Source organism: Gallinula chloropus (genome assembly GCF_964237585.1).
Source record: "Gallinula chloropus genome assembly, chromosome: 2".
Lineage (NCBI taxonomy): Eukaryota > Metazoa > Chordata > Aves > Gruiformes > Rallidae > Gallinula > Gallinula chloropus.
The window spans coordinates 24,412,288-24,438,324 of record NC_140086.1 but is presented as its reverse complement, the minus strand read 5'-3'; the positions used below and the strand labels follow the sequence as shown (position 1 = coordinate 24,438,324).

At 40.9% G+C, this 26,037-nt stretch overlaps 1 protein-coding gene across 1 annotated transcript in view; it reads right to left on the bottom strand.

Annotated features, from left to right (window-relative positions):
- Positions 1–5,337: 5,337 nt before the first annotated feature.
- Positions 5,338–26,037, bottom strand: part of STK3 (serine/threonine kinase 3) — a gene marked incomplete at its 5' end in the record, with an annotated part of 143,585 nt that continues 122,885 nt past the window's right edge. Inside the window, one exon of the mRNA XM_084260921.1 lies at positions 5,338–5,531. Within this exon, the coding sequence (XP_084117047.1) occupies positions 5,373–5,531 (159 nt within the window). The 3' untranslated portion in view covers positions 5,338–5,372. The remainder of the gene's footprint in view (positions 5,532–26,037) is intronic.

The following is a 26,037-nucleotide window of genomic DNA, read 5'->3' as shown; positions in this document are numbered from 1 at the left end:
CACATTTAGGAATTCGATGTCTGAAGTTGTTTTTTTCTAAAGAAAAAAGCCCCAAAGGTGGCTGGGGTCTGCAGCACACAGCATGGACGTTTCCCCCACTGTGACAGACAGAAACCCAGCCCTTGGGCCCACGGTTGAGTTTCTTCCAGTGCTCTCCTGCTGGCTGGCTCCAGGCAGCTCCCCTTGTCCAGCACGGCTCATCCCCTCTGAATTTGCAGTGGCCTTTGGGAAGGCCTGTTTGCACTCAACGCGTTCCAGCACCAGGCGAGAACACCGGCTGTTTGCCCTCAGCACATGAAAATTTCCTGCTCCCAAGATGCATCCAAGGCAAAGCCAGTGCTGGAGGAAGAGCTTGGGTGGCCAAGGGAGAGCGCTACTGGACAAAGAAATATCCCAGTGTAGGGCACGGAGCCATCACTAGCTGATGCTATTACACAGACTTCCACTGCCCTGAGATTACTTCCTAAGAGCCACAAAATGTTTTTTGCCTACAATCATAGAATCACAGACTGATTTGGGCTGGAGGGGACCCTAAAGATCATCAAATTCCAACTCCCTGCCATGGGCAGTGACACCCTCCACTAGACCAGGTTGCCCAAAGCCCCATCCAACCTGGCCTTCCCCCAGACAGGGGGCAGCCACAGCTTCTATGGGCAACCTGTGCCAGGGCCTCACCATCCTCATACTACCCTATTACTTACTACCTTCATAATGAAGAATTTCTTCCTAATATCCAATCTAAATCTACTCCCTTCCAATTTAAAGCCATTGCCCCTCATACTATCACTCCCTGCCCTTCTAAAATGTCCCTCCCCCAATGTCCCAAGAACACTTGGCTCAGGCCATGCGCTTAATGCCCACATTCCTCCTTGTGAGCAGGGGGAGGAGCAGTGGCAAAACATGGGGAATTTCCAAGTATTCTTTAAAAGCCCCAACAAATTAAGACAAAACAAGAGGATGAGAGCACAGCATGCAAGTGGCAGTCCCTTTCTGTCATGAATACGCTAAACAGAGCGGACAAATACATTTGTGGAAAGGTATTTTAAAACAAACTGAACAGGGCAAGTCCCCCTTAACGACTTCACACTGAGACATCAATGTCATGGTGCCTTTCCCCAAAAAGATTAAGCTGTTACTTCACGTGGCACAGCACAGTGTGGAACACCACGCACTACCCAGGCCTTGTCTTCTCCAAGGCTTTCACAGGCAACAGCAGGTGTAACACTGCTGCACCACAGCCTGCTATAGTAATACCCCAAAGCCAATTTCCCATCCAGCCGTGTGACCTTACAGGACACCCACTAACACCTTTGGAAACACAGGAAGAAATGCCACAGTAAGTTGGAGCCCTCTGTATTTACAAATGCAGAGAAATAAAGCCTCCTTTGTGTCACAAAGTCTTTTTAATTAGTTTTATAACCATGTACACACATGGATTCTCTCATCATTTATGTCTGGAAATTAAACGCAGCAGTTGGAGCCACTGTGCACCCTCGCCTGCACATACCTGGGCAAATAGAGGCAAGCTATTACATAAACAGTATATAACTGTAATGTCCAATAACTGTCAGATTGATGCTGATTAGCAGTAGAATTTTGTCACTTCAAACACACCGTGGTTCACTAAGGAGTTCTGTTCATGAGTCCCTTTGACTAAAGTGTCATGGTGGGCAAATTCCAAGAGAATCGTTCTTAAAGATCAGAAAAGAAATGGGCTGTGGAATCAAATTTGAGACATCAAATGTGGTTGCTTTTCATAGTTATGCCTATCCATTCCCTACTGGTGTTCTCATGACACTAGAAAACCAAAGGGGCACCCAAAGCTGCAAACACCCCCTGGTATGCCCAAGTAAAGGACATCTGTGAAGACCTCCCACACACTGCGGTGGTGCCCAGCTCTCTCAGAATCAGGCCTTTAGCAACCTTGGATTGCAGAGAGGGACTTCCACAAAGTACTGAGAATGTCCATCCTTAGACTGGCCTGATGCTCTTCCATTGAGATCTTCAGACTTCCAGAGTTTGCAGGAATGACTCAAGCTGGAGAAATCCCTTCCAGAGCTGACAGAGGTGTGGGTTCCTGCACTCACAGCTGGGCTCACAGAAAGGAAAGAAAAGCATGAGATGACTATGGAAATGAATATTAATGGCTACTATTAACATAATTTAGCTTCAGTTAGAATGAACAACAGGACAACAATCATACATGAAAAATTAGCTTTTATTACAAATGTTTAGTAATGATTTTTCAATTTTTTTTACTTACTAAACCTAAACATACAAAGTCAGAAGCAAACGATAAATTGCTTGGTTAAAAACGTAACTGAAGGTTAACTTGTCAGTAGTTCTATCAGCTTTCCTGCAAGGCTTGCTTTTAAGACATCTTATTTATTGAACTATTGGCTTTCCCTTACAGAGATGCTCATCCTCCAGTAAAGATGTGTAGTCATCAACATGGATGATTTGATGCATTTATATAAACAGAAGGAAAAAAAAGGAAAAAGTTGTATCCATCTCTCAATATAAAACCTATTCCTGGGTGTGTGACGTGCACATAGTTTGACACACTGGCTTCTGAAGCCAGACAGCTCTTACACCAACTGCAGTGTGCACCATAATCAGAAGGGCAACAGTACTGATTCCATCTTACGTACTGAAAGAATTCTCTGGTCACAACTGCCATCTATCTACCCAGGACCTCAGTATCTCAAACCAGATGAAAAATAGCTTCTAAGTAGGTTGTTTATACTTTCATTTTATTCTGTGCCTTTCAGGTTTTTCTCCTGCATGTACAGTCCACACCTGTGTGTACGCATGTGTGCCAAATGTATTTGAGTTGTTTCTATACAGACAGCTGGGGAGTAAAGAAAGGATGTCCTTTGTCTTCTGATACCTTTCAGATGTCAGACAGCAACAGCTCTGGTCCCAAAGTCCCTCTGGACAGGTAATTTATATTTCGTGCACTGCACTACTAAAGTTTTCAGAATACACAAAGTCTGAAAACTGTGATCGTCTCATCACAGTGTCTGTTACACTGTAAAGCCACATTATTCAAAATCAAAGTCTTTTTTTTGGAGGGAAATGCTTAAGAGAGTGAGGGAAAAGAGAACTGCTAATGACGCAAGCGAGAGTGTCTGGCCAATGACACTTTGCTCAGAAGGCACACCAAGAAAAGGCAAACTTGGTTCCTCTCCTGATGCTTTCATGTTTTTAGTATTTTGTTCTTCATACATATATATGCATATATATGTGTGTGTTCCTACACAGATATACATGTATGCACACAGGCCTTGAGGTTTTGAGAACAGAAAGTTCAAGAATTAAAAATTCAGTTTAAATAAATAAGAACCATACTCACAGGGGAAGGCTGGTGCTGTTGTTTGTTGCTGCACTATAATCTAATGACACAGTGATATGATTATACCATTTTTTACTTTATATCATTTCATTGTATACGCAATTCTAAATGTGAGGCACAGGACTACCAGGTGCATCTATCTTGCCTAAAGTAATTTATATGGATCTTCTGTGTTCTTGTTTTTTCATAAGGGGTGGTCATTACTTAAAGAAATAGAAAGAGAGCTGAGGGTAAGGATGTTCTAACAGTCACAATGAAAATTTATTTGACTCCAGGGTTTACATGTTAGAGCGTGGCGAGCACGCAACCCCCCCCCACGGAATGACAGTGACAACAAGGACTGTACACAGCTCAAACCCGAGTACTGGTCCCAGCAGGGCTGCAGCATGCTGATCTTGTAAAACCTTTTTGTTTTCCTTTTGCATAAGCTTAATGACAGAATGCATCATTTTCCCAGATCTGCACTGTTCCATCTGAATGGTCCACACGTGATGAGGGTGAATGCTAAGAGGTGTGAGATGATTACTAACTTCCAGGAAACGTTTAACAGAAGATGCCCGTACAGTAGTCACTGACAAAAAGTCTAACAGCTGAAGGCCGGATGTAAAGATCTTCTCAGCTGTGCTGTTTAAAGAAGTATGACTATCACAAAGTTATTTACACAAAAGGCAACAATAAAGATATCAACAGAGAACACAGCAGATTGTTCAGAAAGTGGATCACATTTTTCTAAGTCTGAAATATTTCTTGCGATGTTGTCAACTCTACCTACTAGAATAACCCACAACATAAACCAAACAGAAGAGCTTGCAAAAAGTTCTCTCCAGAGCTTGGTCCTGCCTTTCTGATTCCTCAAAATCTACCACGGAAGACTACAGGAATTCTGAATGTTTAGCGACCGCAGGACAAAAACCCTCGGAGGACTGCAAAATGTTGCTTCTTTTCAGTATTTACTAAATATATTCAATTGATTTTCTTTGGCTTTTAAATGACTATCCCTTCCTATATATAACGTGAAACCAAACCAAACCCCAAACCACTAGTAACTCCCCTCTCCCTTCAAAACAGTGATAAAAAATTAAATGACCAAAACCAACATAGCCAGAAAGTGTAGCTGTCACTTCATTATAAAGCTACAGTGCAAAATAGAGGTTTATACTGGTCAGAATTGCAATAGCAATTGGAAATTTACACTGAAGTAGTGACTGCAAGTATTGCTTCTCCTGAATAACAGAAAAATCAAAACTGATTAGGCACTTGTATTCTTGTTGAACGAGAGATCATTCAGTGTGCGTAAAAACGACAGGCATACCCCCTAACAGAATGCTCGGCGGCCCAACAGCTGTACTGCTCAACTACAGCCACAGTCCCTCATTCAGGAGAGCAGAAAAACACGTCTCTTACTTATCTGACACTTAAATCTTGCTGATACAAATGGACTGGATACGTGTTCAAGTGCTGCCCTGAATTGGAATGCTTGCTGAAACTGGAGTTTTAAAGATAATACAGCGGTGAGCTTCTTTCCATTATACTACAACACCAATTTTATCTAATCTGGCTCTGCTCTCCACAATATTATCATAATACTTCCTAATAAAAAACGAAAATAGGCATAAAATAAATAGGATAACCCAAGATTATGCAATAAATATGCTAAGTGGGAGGAAAACATATTGCAACATAAGGCTCTCTAGTGTTGCACAAACAAGAAATCGTTCCAGGTGCTCCAAACACAGCTCTGAACGTACAACACCAAGTTACCACTTTACACCTGAAAAAGACTGGGCGGTAACAGATTAATCTTCCATTACATTAAACATCTGAAAATATAAACAAGTTTCACTGCCTTTGCAGAACACCGTGTGTTTGTTCTTTCACCGCTCCAATTGTCATTGCTCATGAAGGAGAATTCCAAAGGTTGGGTTTTTGAAAACTCTCAGAATTGAATTCCTTCAGACTCACCAAGTTACCAGTGTCCACACTCACTCACAGGATTATCTCCAAAAGGAAAACAAACTCAGAAATTTTGTTGCCTCCGCTTCTTCGCATCCATGGCGTCGAGGATAGGTTGCCTCTTTGCAGTGTACCTCTGACGAAGCTCCTCGATTTCTCGCTCCATCATAGGGTCCAAAGCCTTTAATCGCATCTGTAATTCTTCTAAGCTCAGATTCTTTAACTGTAAAACACCAAAACAAACAAAAAAAAGGAAACACAAAAAAGATTTAAAATTATTTACAACAAAAATTACAACCATCACCTTTTATAATCCTTTACTTTACAGTTGCAGTGCTTCTACATAGTGTGAGTGTACACATACACATATAAAACTGTTTATATAACCAAAAGCCTTAGGATGCTCCATGGTAAATAATTTATCAGCATCTGAAAACACAAACACACACATACACGGTACATTTAATTAAAAAAAAATGCTTTGCAAGGTTTGCAAATGGATTGCAAATAAATATAGGGCTGGAGGTTAACTCATCAGGCTGAAAAGAGCATGCCACAGTCTACACAACTATATTCATGTATATAAACTGTACTGCTTCATCAAATACTTCATATGGAACTTCCAACTCTTATAGAAGCCTGAAAAATAGAGACCTGCTGTAAGAGCCTGACAGGTATTCAGAGGTGCTTTCTGATAAGGCTGACACAGCACCTGCCTTCCTCCACAGACTGCTGCCAGAACTAGTCAAAGCAAATTGCCAGCAGAGTGTTTAAATAACAGAAAATAATTTCCTGATTTCATTGGAGGGAATTATCTCTGGCCAAGCTCTTTTCTAAAAATATTTTCTCACAACATTAAACAGTTCATTACATTTCACTCATTAACAGTGATGGGTCATATAACAGATAAATCACTTTGCTGTTTTGCTGCAAATAAAGGTTGGTGCCAGGTCAGGTATCACGGTACGTGGGAAACTGCTGCCCCACCTGCTCCTGCAAGGAAGGATCCACATTGGAATTGTGTTCCTTTGGTTGGCCTACTTGATTTTTTTCCTGATGAAGTGTGGTGCATCCCTGCATCTCTCTCATCAGATTTGCCTATGTGCCAATTGCGCTTCACCGAGTGTGGGAAAACATCAACAAATTTCAAATAGCACAAATAATTTCATCCTAGGAAAGGGATAAACTGTATTTTGTTTGCAAATATTCTGGCATTGCAAACAAGCACACCACCTAACTCTGGGGAAAAAAAAAACCCAGAACATTTTCTGAATCAACCTACTAATGAGTCAATACTTCGTTTGTTAATCTAGGGCAGTCTTCCATCAACACAGCCTGATCTGTTTTCACTGAGGAATGAAATACTACTTTTGATCTCTATTTTTATCAACATCTGAGGCACAGCAATTAGTAACACATATTACTCCATACAGTCCAAACTCCAGTGTTAGGACTTCTACTAATAGTCTCCATGTACATGGCAAACAAATAAAGGCACAATAAAGAGGGAGCACGGATCAGAAATTCATAGGAGAGCACATGGGAAAAGATGCACACAGTCATTTTAACCATAAGATTCCTAATGAAATCGAGAACTAAAGCCCAGGTGTCAAAATATCTTCGGGGACCAAAGATCCTTAGACCTGCAGGAGTTTCAGAGACCTCACAACACTGGGCTTTGCTCTAGTGGATCAAAAGTTAGGGCAGCAGAATTCAAAGTTAAGGACATTTCTATTGACGATTGGTTCCCTGTTCATATGGAGAGGTTTTCAGCTTGACAGGAGCAGGCTCTTGTCCAAGAGGCCCAAACCACTAATTTAAAGTTAAATTGACCCTGGGATTCTGCCCTAGAGTTTTCTAGCATGTTGGCAGCACTGGATCAAGCTTACGATGCCTGTTAGCTCATCTGAGGTGATGTGCCCAGAGCTCATCACTAATGGCTGTCTCCCAAGGCAAATGCCACCTTTATTTCTTAAGAGAGGGAAAGAGCTGCCCCACAAATAATTAAATACCATCTAGTTTACTACATATCACCATTTGATAAATGCCACAAAGGATAGGGGAAAGGAATCGTAATTCCTCAGTCGACAAGACTTGAAGAAAAACACCTTTCCATTTCTAGAGAAAGAAAAGCTTTTAAAAAAAAATCTGTTCTCATTTTTTTTAGCCCATAAGTAAATGTAACAGGCACACTGCAGACACTTTTCAGTGAAGATTTTCTTTAGAGGAATGAACGTGTCAGAGACACTTGCTGTATAAAGAGAAGAGATGACAGCGCTGATTCCCCTCTGTAATTGGTTCCAACGCAGCACAGAACAATAAAACCACATTTCCTACCACGTGAGAGAGGAGGAACCTATTTGGGGCTCCACAGACCAGCAAACAGACCAGGGAAGGCACCGTGAATAATCTCGTGTGTGTGTGTTTTGTGAAAACTGCCACTGCTGAGGTCTCGTACCCACTCTGGCCCAGCCTGGGCAGCCATCTATCCCCTCCTGGTCACTGCTGTACACAGCAGGCTTCAGCTGCACAGAGGAGCATCCAACTGATGCAATCAATTATTCTGCACTGAAAAACATTTTTTTTATAAATTGCCACAGAAGAATGTAATGGGTGAGTTTTTATTTAAATTTCAATCAAGAAACAGAGCCAGCATTAGAATTAAATATTCCTTAAAGATCATAGACAGCTGGGTGGAAATTAAAATATAAAGATAATAAGTTTTTAAAGCCAGAGAATAAGAATCATTCTGAATGATCTCAGCCATGTCACCCAGGGGACATGGGGAGCCACAGCTGATGCTTGGGACATTCAAAGGAAGTAAACGGCAAAACAGAGGCACTGAGAAACTGAGAACAGAGTTAGGAAGGTCTCAGCTATCTGACATCAGATGCTGGATTAGGCAAGAAGAGGTGTAGAGCTGTAGGTGCTATCGGAAACCACTGAAGCACAGGTAAAGCTGCAGGTGGCTCTAGGATGAGTGTACGTGTGTGTCTATGGACGTCTGTGTGTCCTTGGTACATTTAAAACATCTCCTCATGACTTCTGTCTGTTGCCTCATGAAGCCTGATGCCTGCAAAAGCCTAAATGCTGAATGCAACAGCAAATATATCAAATAAGATGCACAGAAAGAACTCAAACAAGGTATTTAATTGTTCCTGTGTAATTTATTCCCCAGCATGATAAATATTTTGATTCAAACTCTTAAAGCGATAGGGCTCAGCACTCTCACTTCTACTTGCAAACAGTTTGCAACTTAAACAGCCATAAATAATTTCCCACATAGTTTATTGTTGTAACTACTAGGACTACCCCAAGGTTAATGGGAAAAGAAAGGAGCGCTCTCAGCTGTGCAAGCTACAGGAATTCCAGAAGGCTTTAAATCACGTTTTGATAGCTTTTTAAAGGCTGTAAAGTGTAGTAGTTCACTAATCAGGATAGTATTTGCCCAACAACAATAGACAGCTCGATTTTTGCCATGTCCTATTGGAGATCAAACACCCACAATCACACAACAAACAGGAATTAGTGTCAGGATGGGCTATGTCCGAGATAGCAGTTTCCAAAGACTTGGAGTTTCTGGTAGAAGCATTTGCCTTCACTGAGAGTCTGTATCACCAGGTAATCACACAGGTTTGGGAAAGCAGCAACAGCCCCAATTCCAACTTACACCACTATGAATCAATCAAATACATACAGCAACAGTCAGAAAAACGTGTGTATCTGGTTTAGACACACAAATAGTCTCTGAGAATGTATACATGTACTCAGTTTTTTAGCAGAAAAAATAGGTGTGTACAGATAAAAACCCTTTTCTCCTGAAAGGCTGTTAACCTCATCAGTTAAGTGTGCAAGGGAAACAAGGGAAAAAACAAAACCAAAGTGCCTCCAGTCCCAGATAATGTTGAGTAATTTCTTCTACTAGCTGACTAGCAGCCTAGGTGAGAGGGACCTGGGGGTCCTGGTGGGCAGTAGGATGACCATGAGCCAGCAATGTGCCCTCATGGCTAAGAGGGCCAATGGCACCCTGGGGTGTATTAGAAGGGGTGTGGTTAGTAGGTCAAGAGAGGGCCTTCTCCCCCTCTGCTCTGCCTTGGTGAAACAGCACTGGAATATTGTGTCCAGTTCCGGGCCCCTCAGTTCAAGAAGGACATAGAACTCCTGGAAAGAGTCCAGCGCAGGGACACCAAGATGATGAAGGGAGTGGAACACCTTCCTTATGAGGAGAGGCTGAGGGAGCTTGGAGAAGAGGAGACCGAAGGGTGACCTTATTAATGTCTATAAACATGTAAAGGGTCAGAGTCAGGAGGATGGAGCCAGGCTCTTCTCATTGACAGCCAGCGACAGGACAAGGGGCAATGGGTTGCAAGTTGACTTTGCCTACAAAGAGACCAGCTAACAGGCATCTCTGCGGGGAGAGATCCCAGTGTGCAAGCTGAGTGCCAGCAGCTCCTACCTTTGCCGCCTTCTCTCCCTGATGGAGGAGGAAATCAGGCAGCTGTGCGAAAAGGAGCTCCGTCCACCCAAGCTTCCAGTGGCAGAAGGTTCTTTCAGCAGCACCGACCTGAGCTGGGACAGCTGGCACAGAAACAAAGCCCAGCTAATCTTTTAATGGAACCTCAATCTCAGTTACAACCTTTGAAAAAAGGCCACCCAGCCACACACACTTAGGAGATCGGTAAGTGTGGTCACCCAGTGTACCTTATCTTGAACTTCTGGCGAATGAAATACCATTTACCTCCTCCTGGATCACTGTCCAATTTATTCACAACAGGGTTACAGGCTTTACCAAGAAAGGCTACAGAAGGGATTAAGAATTGGTACAAGCTCTTGTCAATGCGACCATCCTGATTAAGCTCCAATACAAAGAAAATCTCAATGTTGGGGCAGCTCCAGGTTTGGAGGGATCAGGGTGTGATCAAAGCACAGGTCAGAGCTACAGGCGCTGCAGGAATGGGTGTGCTCCTCCTGCGTGAAGGTGGCAGCAACAGCTGCTAAGCACTGTTGTTTGAGTTTTCGAGTAGCTGAAGAAAAAATTCATCCAGAGATGCCACAGGAGGCTGGTGGATAAAAGTGCAGCTTAGCATTTCTCTGGAGGAGTATCTCCTATGCAGAAAACATTCTTACTCTCATCAATACTGGTTTCAGGTTGATTTTGTTTTATGTCTTCAAACAGTGAGACACAAAGAATTCTTGTCTCACAAACTGATGTGGACATTTCCCAGAACCAAACTTCGGAAGGGGAAGTACAACGATTTTTACTTTTTTTGGTCTTTCAGTCTAACTTCTTGCATCCCAGATGGACCAGCTTCATTTAGGTTGGTATTTTCAGCAAACCAAAGTATATATGCTCACAGCCCATGTCAAATCTTACTGACAAAAATTTACAGCAAAATGTGTGCTTAGAAAAATATGTGTGTGTTCCTGTCTACGGACCTGAGTTCTGCAGCAACAGCCTGAGAAAGGAGGTGATAATACACAGCACAAAATGGGACTCTAAGAAGTCATCAAGTCAAAGGGTGCAATGAAAATCCTGACTACTGGCTTCCACCCGTGTCCAGCACAGAAGTCAGGAGGACATGCATCTGAGATACTTGGTGGTGCCTGAAGTCCATGGATTTAGGCAAAGGGGTCTGGAAAAGAGTCTGGAACTCATTAGCTGCACTTGGCCAGCACGTACCCACAGACATCCAAACTTTTCAGGGGGCGAAAGCCAAAGTTTTGGTGGATGTAGCACACTATAATCTTAATCCACCCTTGACAGCTAACAGAGGTAAATAAAAGCTCTAGGCCTGTGATGTTTTCAATATGATAAAATTAGATTTCATTAGTAATTCCATAATGCATGAGTTACCATTGCAAACCTCCAGTCTATCAAACTAAATTAGGGAATACCTCCATTAAGCTGGTGCAACAAAAACAAGCAAATGTATTTTCAGGGTTTAAATTGTTAAGAAAATAGATATTCAATCAAAAAATAATCTGTATCAAGTTTGTTGTGTTTACTTGAAAAAACAAATTCTTCCTAGCAACTGCTTAAATGAATCTTACGGATGCAACAGGCCTTATTAGAGGCCTTTGATTAAAAAAATATGGATTGTTAATACTATATTCTGAGTCATCTATTTTCCCATCTGCTAGTAATTCCTACAATATGAACTATCAACAGAATGGCTAACAACAATAATTTTCTATGGCAATTGCAAAAGCGGGTTGCCTATAGCGCTTTCTAAGATTTAACCAGTACATGCCTTGGATTGTTTTACGTTGTTAGTGGCCTCAGGTAAGAGAAACTCCTCGTCTCCAGCTGTTTCCTTCCCTCTGCTGAGCAGAGCTTTCTTTTCTCTAACGGAACAAGCTCCGCTGATGATTTCAAACTCCTTTTTCACCAATACAAAAAGTTAGGCTTAAGTCAGGATCCAAAAGGTACAAGGAGGGTCCTTCTGACCAATTTTTCCAGTCTACAAATTCAATCCCCAACTCTGTGAACCTCACTTACACCACAGTTTTCTCAGGCCTGCATGCAAGTTACTATCTCCTGCTCGGCTGCTCCAGGGCAGCAGGGAGGGGAGAACAGCCGGCCACAGACAGAGCACATTGTGCTGAGCTGGTATAGGCAGGGTCAGGGGATAAGCTGTGTCGGAGCTCTGACTCGCTGCCATCCCCACCCCTGCTGTCACTACAGCCCGCACATCAGCCACAAGAAAGCAGACTCGGATGGGTCTGCTAGATTCCTAAAAACTAAGAGGGTTTTAGGAGGAAGGAGATGTCTTTTTATTTCCCTTTTCATTTTTAAGTCACAAGAAGGCAGCTACAATCTAAACAGTTCTGCAATTAAAGAGGCAATTAAAAATACAGAAAAATATCTAGTAGCCAAAAATTTTCATGAGCAATCCTGGTTACCAGAAGTGAAATCTAAGGAAAAACACAGATCACTGTGAAACGCAGTGTAAAATAATAATGCTCACAACTCTTGCCTGTTGCAATTTTATCCAGTTCCTGACAAAACCAGTCCTGGACCGTGTATTAATGCTTTACCACATTCTAAGCTGTCCAAATATTGTTTACATTGTTTTTACCTACTATAGCAGCTGATATTTATGTAGTTGAGAGGTATACAATTGTCACTAAAATAAATAACAGAAGAATCCGAACATGGGGAAACAAGCTGCAAGCAATGTATCTCAAACACCTGGCAGATAGTAAGCACCTCAGAGATCAAAATCTTTAGTATCTGATAATCAATTTAATAAATAAATGTCATTTTAAATAAATGTCATTTTAAACATGTACAGAAGGAAAAAAATCCTACCACTCCCTCTTTCCTGTGTCATTTACAGACAGGGTATTGTTATATTACAAGCTTACAATTAAGTTTACTGAAGCATGACACTTTAGTTTGCTATCACCTTCTCTTCAGGATTGCATGGCTCATCACAGACACGTCTAAAAATTACTTTTAGAGTATAAGAAGAAAAATTCACAGTTTGACATGCCTTAGAGAAGATCTTGGTGTTTTTTATATACTGTGATTTTCTATACCAGGCATCTCAAGCTTAATGGTAGCGTTAGCCCTGAAGAATACTATAAATGTTTACTGGAGCTCCCAGCAGAGTAAACAATCTAAAACTCTGGGAAAACACTCCATCTGGATACTCATGATGCTATTTAAACTTGATTGCAAATATACCCACACAGTTCTGATAGCAAAGTAGATACACCACACCTGATCTAAAAATACAGAGGATTTCCCCACAGCCCTTTCTCTGCTTTTGGAGAAAAAACAAAACAAACATGGGAAGAAAAAAATTCCAATATTACCCAGCAAAGATACAAAGCTGTGAGATCAAAAGGAATTTTTTAGCTAAAGTTCTTACTCTAGTAAGTAAACAGTATCAAAAAGTGAGTATTTTATCTCTCTTAATCTGTGGTTCTCCAGGGCAAGTGCTTTTCCTTGTCGTTCATACAGAGCTCAGCTATGAGCAGGTCCATCGTGGTGGAGTGTATCACATTTCAGCAAACTGCAGTCACTGTTCAGCTGTATAAACCCAAATGTTAGCTTCACAGTCAAAAGCTTTCCCAAGTTAAGGCACTGCCTCCCGGACATCGGATCCTTCCGTGAGAGGATCGCTTTTAAAATGTTCAGAAAGTAACAGTTTACATATTTGTAAAATTCTAGCAATCTGCATGCAAATACAAGCTGCATTAAGAACAAAGATACAAACTACTTCTGATAAGAGCCATTTTCAAAAAGAAAACTATTCAGTTAAGACCCCCCAAACATCCTGAAGATAAAATGAAAGATGTTCCCAGTTCTGCCAAAATATTTTGTAAACACAAATCTATACAGAAATGTAAAGTTAAAGACGTAAGTAACATGAAACAGAAGTCCTGAGGTTAAAAAGAAAGCTGTATTAAAGTCTATAAATTCACGAAGTACATAATTATGTCACCTAAGGGTATTTTACTTCAATGTTTCCATGTAAAATTATTTTGAAAATACAAAGAAAAATGGAAACTCATTGAATAATGAGTTATGACACAAGATACATCCATGCAGAGAGATAGCCTTCAAGTTAAAACCAGATCCAGAGAAGTGTTTTACCTGAAGAGCAATGGAAGAGTCTGTAAGAATTTTAAAGCTTAAACTTTAAACCCCAGCATCCTAGTGAGGGACAATACAAGCAAATTGCAGGTTTCTTAGACGTACAAAATGTTGATCTCAAAACTAAAACGCAGACGGATACAGCAAAACTAAATTTACCTAACAGGAAAAATCTGTTGGAGATCAGCTGCACCCCCAACCCAAAATGCAGGCCTGAGTTTGCTGGGCTGACTTATTTGCTGGGCTGACTTGACCAAGGTATATTCTTTATAATGAAGAAAATTCAGTTCGGTTTAAAACAGCCAAATTCAGAAAGGATCTAGGAAAATAACACATGATCTTTAATAAACTGAGAAATGACAGACATACAGTTCGCTGGGGTTTATTTCACGCAAAAAACATTCTGGTGGTCTAGTCAACATGGGTTTACAAAAGGTATATCCTGTCAAACTAACCTGATCACCTTCTATGACAAGGTGACCCGCTTAATGGACAAGGGGAAGGCTGTGGACGTGGTCTACCTGGACTTCTGTAAAGCCTTTGACACGGTTTCTCACAGCATTCTGACCAAGAAACTGGCTGCCACTGGCCTTGACAGGTGGACCCTCAGCTGGGTTAAAACCTGGCTGGATGGACTGGCCCAAAGGGTGGTGGTGAATGGAACCAAATCCAGCTGGAGGCCGGTCACGAGTGGCGTCCCCCAGGGCTCAGTCCTGGGTCCAGTCTTGTTCAACATCTTTATCAATGACCTGGATGAAGGGATTGAATGCTCCCTCAGTAAGTTTGCAGATGACACTAAACTAGGAGGAAGGGTTGATCTGCCTGAGGGTAGGGAGGCTCTTCAGAGGGATCTGAACAGACTGGACCGATGGGCTGAGACCAATGGGATGAAGTTTAACATGGCCAAGTGTAGAGTGCTGCACATGGGACATAACAACCCCATGCAGTGCTACAGGCCTGGGGGAGACTGGCCGGAGACCTGTCAGGCAGAGAAGGACCTGGGGGTGTTGGATGATTGACTGCAGGCTGAATATGAGCCAGCAGTGTGCCCGGGCAGCCAAGAAGGCCAAGGGCATCTTGGCTTGTATCAAAAACAGTGTGGCCAGTAGGTCTAGGGAGGTAATTGTGCCCCTGCACTCGGCATTGGTGAGGCCACACCTTGAGTACTGTGTGCAGTTCTGGGCTCCCCACCATAAAAAGGACATTGAGGTCCTTGAGCAAGTGCAGAGAAGGGCAACCAGGCTGGTGAAGGGGCTGGAGGGCAAATCATATGAGGAACGGCTGAGGGATCTGGGGCTGTTTAGCCTGGAGAAGAGAAGGCTGAGGGGAGACCTTATCACCACCTACAACTACCTGAAGAGGGGTTGTAGAGAGGTGGGCGATGGTCTCTTCAGCCAGGTGACAGGAGATAGGACAAGGGGAAATGGCATGAAGCTGTGCCAGGGCAGGTTTAGAGTGGATATTAGAAAAAAAAATTTTACTGAAAGAGTTGTCAGGGCCTGGAACAGGCTGCCCAGGAGGGTGGTTGAGTCACCTTCCTTGGATGTGTTCAAAAAAAGGGTTGATGAGGTACTTAGGGATATGGTTTAGCATAGGATGGGAATGGTTGGGCTTGATGACCTTCAAAGGTCTCTTCCAACCTTGTGATTCTGTGATTCTCTGATGCAAGAGAGGATGGGTTTCAGCCACTTTCTGTACAAAATGGACAGGGAAAATCATGGTAGTCCAGAAACGTAAGGCAACTTACAGGTAACAAATTCCAGGTTTCTTAATCCCAGGGGCAAGGAAGAAATTACAGCAGACAGCTAAAAGACAGTAAAACTGAGACATGGATTGAGAGGCCTGCAAAACATTGGGAAGAGCAGAACCTGAATGCAGCAGCTGAACAAAAACAGGGCTATGGAGAGACATTTAAATGTGCAGATAAGAAGAGATCCAGGCCTCAGGAATGGCATGCAGGATAGTCCCTTGGGAGAGGGATGAGGGAGAGGACAACCCCCAAGCCTAGCTGAGCTAAGCACTAATGCACAGCACTGGACTTGCACATAGAGACCTGCAGTGATCTGGTGGGGTGGAGAAACAATTCCCCAGCCTGAGGCTATGCAAATCTTTGCCACAACAGCACCAAGTTTCATTTGCCATATGACTTTACTGATTTAGCAGAGGCACTGCTGGCTTTTAAAGAGTGCATCTCAGTCCATATTGTCTCAAATTTTCTTTACTCCTTCCTCAATCATTTTCTGGAAATCTTTTTTCTCCCCACAGAATTGCTTGACTGCGTATTTAGTTTCACCTGGTTCAGTTTTCCTAAGCACTGAAAGAACTCAGCTTGCCAAAAGATTTGGGTTCCCAACAGTCCCTGGGTGACAGAAGGGTACTGTTCCACTCCTGCACTGCATCCAGCAGCTCACCAGCCACAGGGGTTGGAGACTGCATTTCCTTCTGACAGCTCTGATCTCACAAAAACCGACTGAAGTAATTTAGGAAACTTTCTTATGTTCAAGAACTAGGCAGATTCTTTGAAAGTATCTTCACACCTTATAGCTTATTAACTCTTCCACTATTGAAGTCTTATCTACAGATCATACCAGCCAGACAGGCACTGCAGAGTTTCAGCAGGTAGATGCAGTTTTTCTTTTCACAAAACACACCAGCTCCACTTTTGCAAAACACAACTTAAATGAGCATTGACTTGAAATAGTCTTTAATCTTATGATGGTCTAAATCTAGTAGATAGCTACTGTCTTGCTTTTAATCCAGATTAAATTAGATCTAAAATAAGTGAACAGCAGCTTTTAAATAATAGAGTATCTGTCCCTTTACAGAGATGGAGTAGGCTCCTCTCTCACTACAAGTTAATGCAGTAAGAAATATCCCGGAAGTAGGAAAATACAGAACAAAATAATAATTGATAATCGCTCATGTCAACACACATTAATTAAGAAGCCCGTGTACCAGCATACAACTAAAAGCAAGACTAAATTAAAAACTGGAACAGTCTCATCTTATGAAGCAGAAACCCAGGCTCTCTCAGCACACAACAGTACACTTGACCATAATCTAACTCTATCCTCTAAAACACACTCAACCCAGTGAAAAGTGTGATGATGCCTCTGTTGTAGTTGAGAAACCCCATTTATCCACTGAACAAGATTCAATGATTCAGCGGCATATTCACTTACTGAGTCCAGCTCTGCCAAAATCATTTGCCAAAGAAATATTCTATTATCAAATATTTTGCCTGTGACTCAAACATTACTGCAATCAAGCAAAAAATTAGCATCACTCTTTCTTACCTTCACAGTATCATCTCTTAGGAAGGCCTACAGCATTTGATCTGTTTGCTTTGTCACAGAGTACACAACAACACTAGCATGCTGAAGTAGGTTTTTCAGATTATAATCTGCAGTTAGAGTTGCTATTTATTACTTAATACCACAGGTACTGTGCAAGATTTGTACCCACGCTGTTTGTTAACCCCAGTCCCAAATTACAGCGCTCGCTATTCAGCTGCTGAATCTCTGGAGTAAATTATGACAATTACATAGCACACAACTAGGGAATGGTACAGCTCTGCAAACCCTTATGACACGACCCAAGTCTCAGTAGAATCTTTCTGGCCTCCCTGCTGGTTTTCCAATTCATCCCTTGAGTGATTATCTAGGTTTCAAAACTATGTTTCAGTTTCTAGACTTAAAATCCACAAAGAAAACAATTATAAAATATTATTCATTGCATAGTATATCAACAATGAAAATGCTACACATACTGCACTTGAACATCTGTAACATTCAAATGTCTGTAACTTCAAATCTAAATTGTTCTCCAGAAAAACACTGTTGGGAATTTAATCTAGGTTTTAAAATTGATTTAGTATTCATGATTTGGAAACTGAAGTAGAACCAAGGGCCTCATCTATATTATATCCAACTCTAACTACCAGGGCAGGAAATAACGAGAGCGCCGATCAAGTTCCAATTTACTCCAAACCATCCATCCAGCACATTCCTAGACCATATAAAAAGGATAAGGAAAATGTGAGACAGACTAATGCATTCCTCAAATGCAAGGTGTCAGCACTCAAGCAAAATCTGTGCTCAATGCAGTCAGTGCCGCACAGCTCACAGGCTCATCCTGGAATAGAATTATGTGTTTCACAACTGCACTTTCTGAAGTAATTAAAAGCCAAAGAAAATTTAATTTCTATGTACAGTGCCTTGTAAAAGAAGTTCAACTGTTAAGACCATCTTCAGAGCAGTGTTTTTCCAAAGTAAAGACAAAAAGATAAACAGAGAGGTTATTAAATGCTCTTGCAATTTATTTAAAATGCATCACTGGGGTTTTTGCCTACAGAACATCTATTCCTCAGCTTGATGGTAACCTGCATTCCAAGACATTACACTGAGGAGAGATGAAATACAAATAGGACTGGTCATATATTAAGTGTCATTGCTGAGAGTTTGTAAGTATAGAGAGAGCACAAGACAAGTCTCTCATCACCACCAGATCTGATGCATATGCATGAGCACAAAAAATGCAAAAAGATTATGGATCTGTCCTGGACTTTCTGTATTAAATATGAATTGAGCAACACACATGGATGACTTCTTGAAACAGTTATTGCACATCTTGCTGTGGACATTAGAATTTACTGTTGAAGAAAAACTACTCTCAGAAAGGCATATAAATACATAGCATACATTCTTGAATTGATGCTAATGAAATTCACATTATGTGGCAGAAGGATGGGGGGGGAATCATGAGTACCTTTCTAATGGTTACATCCTGTCACAAGCAGAAAACTATCAAATAGTTTAAAAACCAGTATTGACATACAGCAACAAATCCTAAGAACCTCAGAAATGTAATAATTTAAAGAGTCCCCAGCAGTGATCTCCTCTCCCCATACCACCCAAACGAGTGAGATGTATTTTCATTTGGAAACTCAAATGATCTTCTGGATATATTCTGTTGGTGACAGAGAAGCGGCTTTTGGCTTTAAGCCACCATCTTCTGAAAAGCTGTTAAGGTTTTGCATACAACCTGCCTCACTGATCTACCACTCACATTGAAGAGTGAACCAACTAGCCAATTATTTCTCCCAGAAGAAACAAGCAGCCACCTCAGGCTTGGATTGGGGGGTGGGCAGGCTTACTGTCTTAGAGACTTGTGCTGCTGCTGACAGAGCTGGAGACCTTGCATTTTATAGCATCGTCAAAGACTAGATGTCCCAGCATCCTGGGACATCACAATAGTTACACTAGAGATTGAAGAAGGCTACAAACACAAAGAAGGCAGGATTTTCGTTGGGCTTTTGTAAGAGCACTGAAATGTATGTTTTCCGTATAACATTCCTACTTACTCAAAGACACACAAACATATGTGCACACAGTTGAAATTACAAATACTGTTTATGTTACAAAAATTCATAATGCTGTAAAATCAGACACATTAGAGAAAACAAAAAATAATTTATTTTAGCAAATTATTCTGTTACAGTGAATGTCAAATTCAGCAAAGGCTCTATCACAAGGCACAAGGAATACAAGTAATGGCTTCAAAATATTTTAAAATCCCAGTTCTATGGAAACATATTTTAAAGTAACAACATAGTCATATTGTATACAAAAAAAGCCCCCAACAACTCCAACTGTGGACCTGGTCCAGCAGTTCACCTTTGAAAAGAAGTAATTTTGATTGCTCCCATTCTGCATTAGTGCTTCTGACTTCAAATACCTCATTCACAGAGGTACTGGCTTCTTGCAGTACCCATCTATTTCAACCTCAAACCACATTCCTCTTCCCTCCACCAGTATCTCTTGTTTTAAACAAGGACAGAGAAATACCTCAGTCAGTTGCTTTTGCAATTAGTATCTCTAAATGTCTTCCATTCTGGGAGTTTGTACTTATGCTGCCTGATGATCTGTATTGCACAGGGAACCCCAGTAATTACAAACCACATGCCTAATAACCTGGTTGATGATGATATGACTAGAAGGCCAGTCACGTTTACCAGATCCTACCCTTTAGAATAACAACAGCAAAGAAGTAGTTTCAGTAGCTTAACAATTTCTCCTACATCCACCAGTGTATTCTATTTATACTCTGCCAAGAAGCATCACAGTGCGTAACACCTTGCCTAGAAGCACCAACACCGCAAAACTACAAGGCAATTTAGCTTAATAATATTAATTAGCTTAACCATGCTGAAAATATTTCCCCTCTTGCTCAGCAATTTAATATCATGCAAAATTTGGAAAGCAGTATTGCTTGAAAATTGACAAATTTGCTATTTATCGTTGCCATAACAACCATAGAAAATTGTGTAAGAAAATACCAAGCAATAAAGGAAGAAACACCATAGAAACAGATAAGAATAGAACAAGTTGTGTCAGAACTAGCCCTAAGGAAAATTTTAGGCACAAGTAAGTTCATGGTTAGAATTATAAAAAGGTGGAGAAATGAAAAAGGGAAGTCAAGGTGAGGAAATCAAAAAGGTAGTTATACGGCATACCGCCAGTGCTCTCCAACAGAAATTACATGCAGATTAGGTAAAATCTCTAAGAAAACTAAAACACATTAGAAAAAAATCAGCAGATTGTGAAAAAGCTTGGTTTGGGTGTTTTTAATTTCTGATTTACAACAATACTGCTGCAATGTTGCATGGTACAAATAGTTAAAAGCCCTCAAGACCAGAATACAGTAATAGCTAAATTGCTGCCAGTTTTTTCATGGTTCTCTAAAATTCCCTCCAGCAGAAGGAACTAACAATTGACTTAGGAAGTTAGGAAGGAATTCAAACGTAAGGATCTATTTTCCTGTAGGTCAACCCACTACTGCACTGTATAATAAATGTAAACATGAAATGATATCATTTCATCTCTGCTCCTCACCTTTCCAACGACCTTTTACAGAAAACATCCTGGAGCCTGAATTTTGTTTGACATGGAAGTCATACAGGCTGGATAATGTGACATTCCTACCTACGAGCAAAACACCTTTAATGCATTTATTTCTCCTAAAATAAAAATAAATGTTATACAGATCTCTCTCTATCAAAGCTAGAATCAAAACATAGAGCAGTCAAAATCAAAGTTTTGTGTACAGTAGAAGAAATAATACATTTACAGCTCTTTGTTTAAAGAGCTAACAAAGCCAAAAATCAACCCCCTCTCTAGTAAAATTCCTTTTTGGATGTTATCCACTGACTTGTATTGAGAGCATAACCAAGAAAAAACACTTCACATCTCTCTGGATTCAAAGAAGGACAGAGAAGCAGATGGGATTAAAATGGAGCTGAAAGATGGTAAATTTAGATTTGATTCAGCAGACATATGGAAAGCATTAAGTAAAGAAAGGAATTCTTGTACTAAAAAGTTAGTTCAGGTGAGATGCAACTAAACCGAAGCGAAGAATCTTAACAGAAAGAACAGCCTTGATTTGTCGCTAATAAAACAGCAGTAGAACTTGGGAGCAGTCTAGAAAAAAAGGATAGAGATTAAGGAAGCAGCTTCATTCTACAATTAATCTGATCTAAAGACAGGAGGTAGCCAAAAGGGTCAGTCCTGCTGTGTGAAACCCTCAGGCTCCCGATTGTTTCCTTGCACGAGATCTACCAAGTGTGCAAGTGCAGGGTGAGCTGGGAGAGAGGGGAAGGGAGGAGGGCAAGGGGTATCAGATGGTTTTTTTGAGCCAGTTGAATTGCCTCGGTTCTCTGGCTACCTGGCTGCTATGATTGAGAGTAACAAATGAGCAGGTGCCTCCTTCTGCCCTGCCTCCCTTTTTCCATAACATCCACCTCCTGAATAAATTTGGGTAAGATGCCACCCTCCAAGCTACAGGGGCCGAGGTCAACCCACCAGCAGGACAAAAACAACAGGCTGACTACTGACCTCTGACCACAACCCATACTTCAATATAGGTTTTGAACTGGATCCCTCTTCTCAGAGGCAAACTACTAGTAGTAGTTGAAAAATACAGCAAATTAATTTCTTCTGAAACCTCTACCTTTGCTGAACTTGGACAATATGACTCAAAAGTTATCGGGACAAACTGCACAATCACATAAGCTTCATTTCCACAGGAAACAGACCAAAAGTAATATACAGCTAGATTGCACAAAATCTTCTTTGTGCAGGGTAATTAAAAATTGGGAACACCAACACGATTGCAAGTTAACAGAAAACACACAGTGAAACTGAGCATCCCATTTTCCGGAAGTGTAGGTTGGGGGGAGAATCATAAAAATCTATGAAAGATGGTTGTGCTTTTATGACAAAGTGAAAAAAATTGATTTTATACACTACAACTACTGAAGAATTAATCATATAAAATATTTCCCCCAAAGCTCTGGCAGCAGGATTAGTAGTTTCCTCAAATTCCGTCTGCGAGCAGAACTGTAAACAAGTCATTTAACTACAACAGTGGGGGATTCTGCAGGACTACACCAAGACGGAGGCTATTCTCTTTCTGGCATTCATAGCACTTTAGAAGAAACACACATTGTATCCTCAGCATATTTTAGGATTCATGTTGTATTTGACAGTGAAATAACAAGACTAACACCAAAAACGACAGGGGATCTCAAAACCCAGTAAGCTGTGTGTGCAAATTAAATACCAGCAAGCAAAGCTTTGGTACCAATTATCAAGACAGGCTGGGAGAGTTGGGTTTGTTCAGCTTGGAGAAGAGAATGCTCTGGGGAGATCTAATTGCAGCCTCCCAGTACCTGAAGGGGCTAGAGGAAAGTGGGGGAGGGACTGCTCACCAGGGAGTGTAGTGATAGTACAAGGGGCAATGGCTTCAAGCTGAAAGAGGGCAGGTTTAGATAAGATATTAGGAACGGATTCTTTACTATGAGGATGGTGAGGCACTGGAAAAGGTCGCCTAGAGAGGTTGTTGAAGCCCCATCCTTGGAAGTGCTTGTAAGGCCAGGTTAGATGGGGCTTTGGGCAACCTGGTCTAGTGAGGGTAGCCCTGCCCACAGCAGGGAAACTAGATGATCTTTGAGGTCCCTTCCAACCCAAACTCTTCTGCAATTCTGTGAATTATTTCTTGTGGGTTTGGGAATAGTGGACTTAGAAACTCGAATTGTTACCTTTTTTCCTTACTTAACAAAGGGGGGCTACCCAATACATGCTTTTAAAAACTTTTTCTAATACCATCTTACAAAACAAAATATTGCAATAATTTCTTAAATTTTTCTATCTCTTCCTAATACAAGCTAAAATTATAATGAGAAATATTAAATGGGAGAAAAAAAAGCAATAGAACAAGAATCTAATACTATAGGTTCTTTTATTTTCCATATAACTTTGATCATCTCCCATTACAAAAATAACGTGAATTATGACCCAACGGTGGATGTAGGTGAGGATCTACTCAAATGCTGTAGTTATACAACAATAGATTTTAGAACACGATCTAACTCATCAAATGTATTTTTCAAAATCTTTCACACCCTTTAAAAGGAAAAAATACTGGGTTTGGAGAAAAAGTTGAAGGCGTCAGTGACTGTCAACCCTTTATGTTGCTTCAGTGTTACTGCTGATGTCCTAACCTGCATTCAATTAAGTGCTCAGTCAGCCCCTGGTTGAATTTGGAAGCATTCAAAAGCTTCTTTCTCAGCAAAGCCTCCAGCAACTTGGCATGACATCTTCTCACCATTGTGCAAAAGCATCACTTTATCAAAAACATGACAGATTTAAAAGCAGTATATGAATAGCAGAGTCCACAATTGTTGTGATAGCTCTGATGAAAATGCAAAGACAATCTTAACACTTCAACAAAAATGTTCTGATTAAAACATTTCAATAAGGAAATTGTTATTTCACTTCTACCACAGATCTTGATTATCATTGAAAACAATATAACTAGTTATGATAAAGCACAATAATTACAGTCTCATTAGGAACCATTTCACCAGAAGAAATGAAGGTTTATTAGGGAATTCTCTGTCCTGTGAATTATAAGGCATCTGTGGACATACTGCAAATATAAAAAACAGGGAAAAAAAAAAAAGCATTGCAAGTATTGCAAAAGAAGCTGCCAAAGAGCCTGACAAAAACTGTCCAAATACTGAGATTCCACAACACTGCAAGAAAAATCCATCTTATTCCTGAAGAAATGACATCTTTTATTGATAAGGACACCACCTCATTCAGTTCTACTTCATGCTATGAAACATATAACACCAAGGTCAAAAAGTGATACTAAAATGACAGACTAAAGATTATTCCCAGCTAAACTGGCAAACCAAAGGCTGTAGGGAAAGGGGGGTTTGTACTCACTGCCATCCGGGACAGCACACGGACCTGAACCACAGGATGAGGTGTTGTGATACCTATCCTTTAAGGCTTTTCACCAAGCAAAGTTTGAAGTGCAGTGAAATTGTGTTTAGATTCCCTGTATCACATGATCATGATATACCTGCTAATTTAAAGGATTCAACTAATTTCAGGTGTTTGCTTTGAAAATGTCAACATTGGAAAGTTTGTGATGTCAATGCAAAGCTCTAACTGAATATGGTTCAGTCTAACCTTTAAATGTGTACACTGTAAAAACAAATTATCACTTCTTAACATAAGCTTCCCACAGACAAAAACTAGAAGCCCTTCTATACTCAAAACAGGAAGTCACCCAGTATATCCACTCCAGGAGGATGAAACAGAAAGGAAATTTTGGCAAGCAACAGAGCCAGGAAACTCTCCATTAATGATTGCTACAATTGCCCATTTAGAGATGAATTTCCTAAAGCACCAGTGTCAGCAGGAGCCTGACATTTACAAAAAATAATATTTACCAACCTCATGAGATGTCTCCCTTAGATCTCCCCAAATTGATACAAAGTCCTGCTGTATTTACAGCAAACATCTATCTCTTGCTGCTTCACAAGCAGACACAGCTATTCACACAGGTAAGAAAAAGCAGCATTTTTACTCTAAACTTTTCCCCCCATAACTCCACATATGATTTTTTTAATGCACAAATGTATCCAAGATTCAACCACCACCACCACAGCAAGCAGAAAAACTCTCCTAAAGAGTACATCAAGGATGCACGACATCACTCACACATCGAAATACATATTCTGTGTTCATCGAACACAACAATTCTAGATAAAACTCACAGAAGGATAGTTGCAATCATGGATTCCTTGGCACTAAGCACCGTGTATTTAGATGAGTACACGCATGAAGTTTGCTGGAACAATCAGCTAAAAAATAAAATTATTAATAATAATGAAAAACACCCATCTAGATAAGCCAGCCAGCTTTCATTTAAGTATCTGATGCTTACCGGATTGATAACCACCTGCATAAAAAGTCTTTGGCAGCTTTAAAATACTTTTTTAAAATAAAAAAAAAGAATAAAATATTCTTCAAGCTATTTCCTATCATATCAAGCACAAACATGCTTTCATTTAACTTCAGGAATGGAATGCATCTTAGTTTAATCTTTCACCTTCATCAGTTGAAGAAACTTGTTGATAATAAGCAGCAAACTCAATCTTACTTAAAATGCAATTTATGCTATGTGTTTATATATTCTCTGGGACACTGCATTCCAAATTGATAACTACTTGGTTTTTGTGGGGCTTTTTGATTGGTTTTGTTTTCTTTTGGGTTTTGTGTTTTTAATGTAGTCAGCCCTGCAAAAGCAGCTGGCAGGATCACCAGGCTCCTGAGTCAGTAGCTTCATATGTCAGGCACTCATTTCAGTTTTTAGCTGAAAAGCTCTCGTATGCATTTCGTAAATCACGGTCTGGTGATCGACAGGGGCATTCCCACAGCTCCGACAATAACACCCAGCTTTACCAAGGGGGCTGCCTATTCCCAAAGAGTGACTCCTGCAAGAGCTGTGCAGTTACAGACCTGCACATCCAGTCTGTATGCATACAGACCCTCCCTCTGCCTGCGCCTTGTTAGATCCCTGCACAGAAGCCTCTGTATGTTTAATAATCCAGGCAATGCTGCAGGGTGGCTGAAAAGCTGTACAGAGGAAAAGGATCTGGGGGAGCTGGTTGATACCCACCTGAACATGAGCCAGCAGTGTGCCCAGGTGGCCAAGAAAGCCAACGGCATCCTGGCTTGTATCAGGAATAGCGTGGCCAGCAGGACCAGGG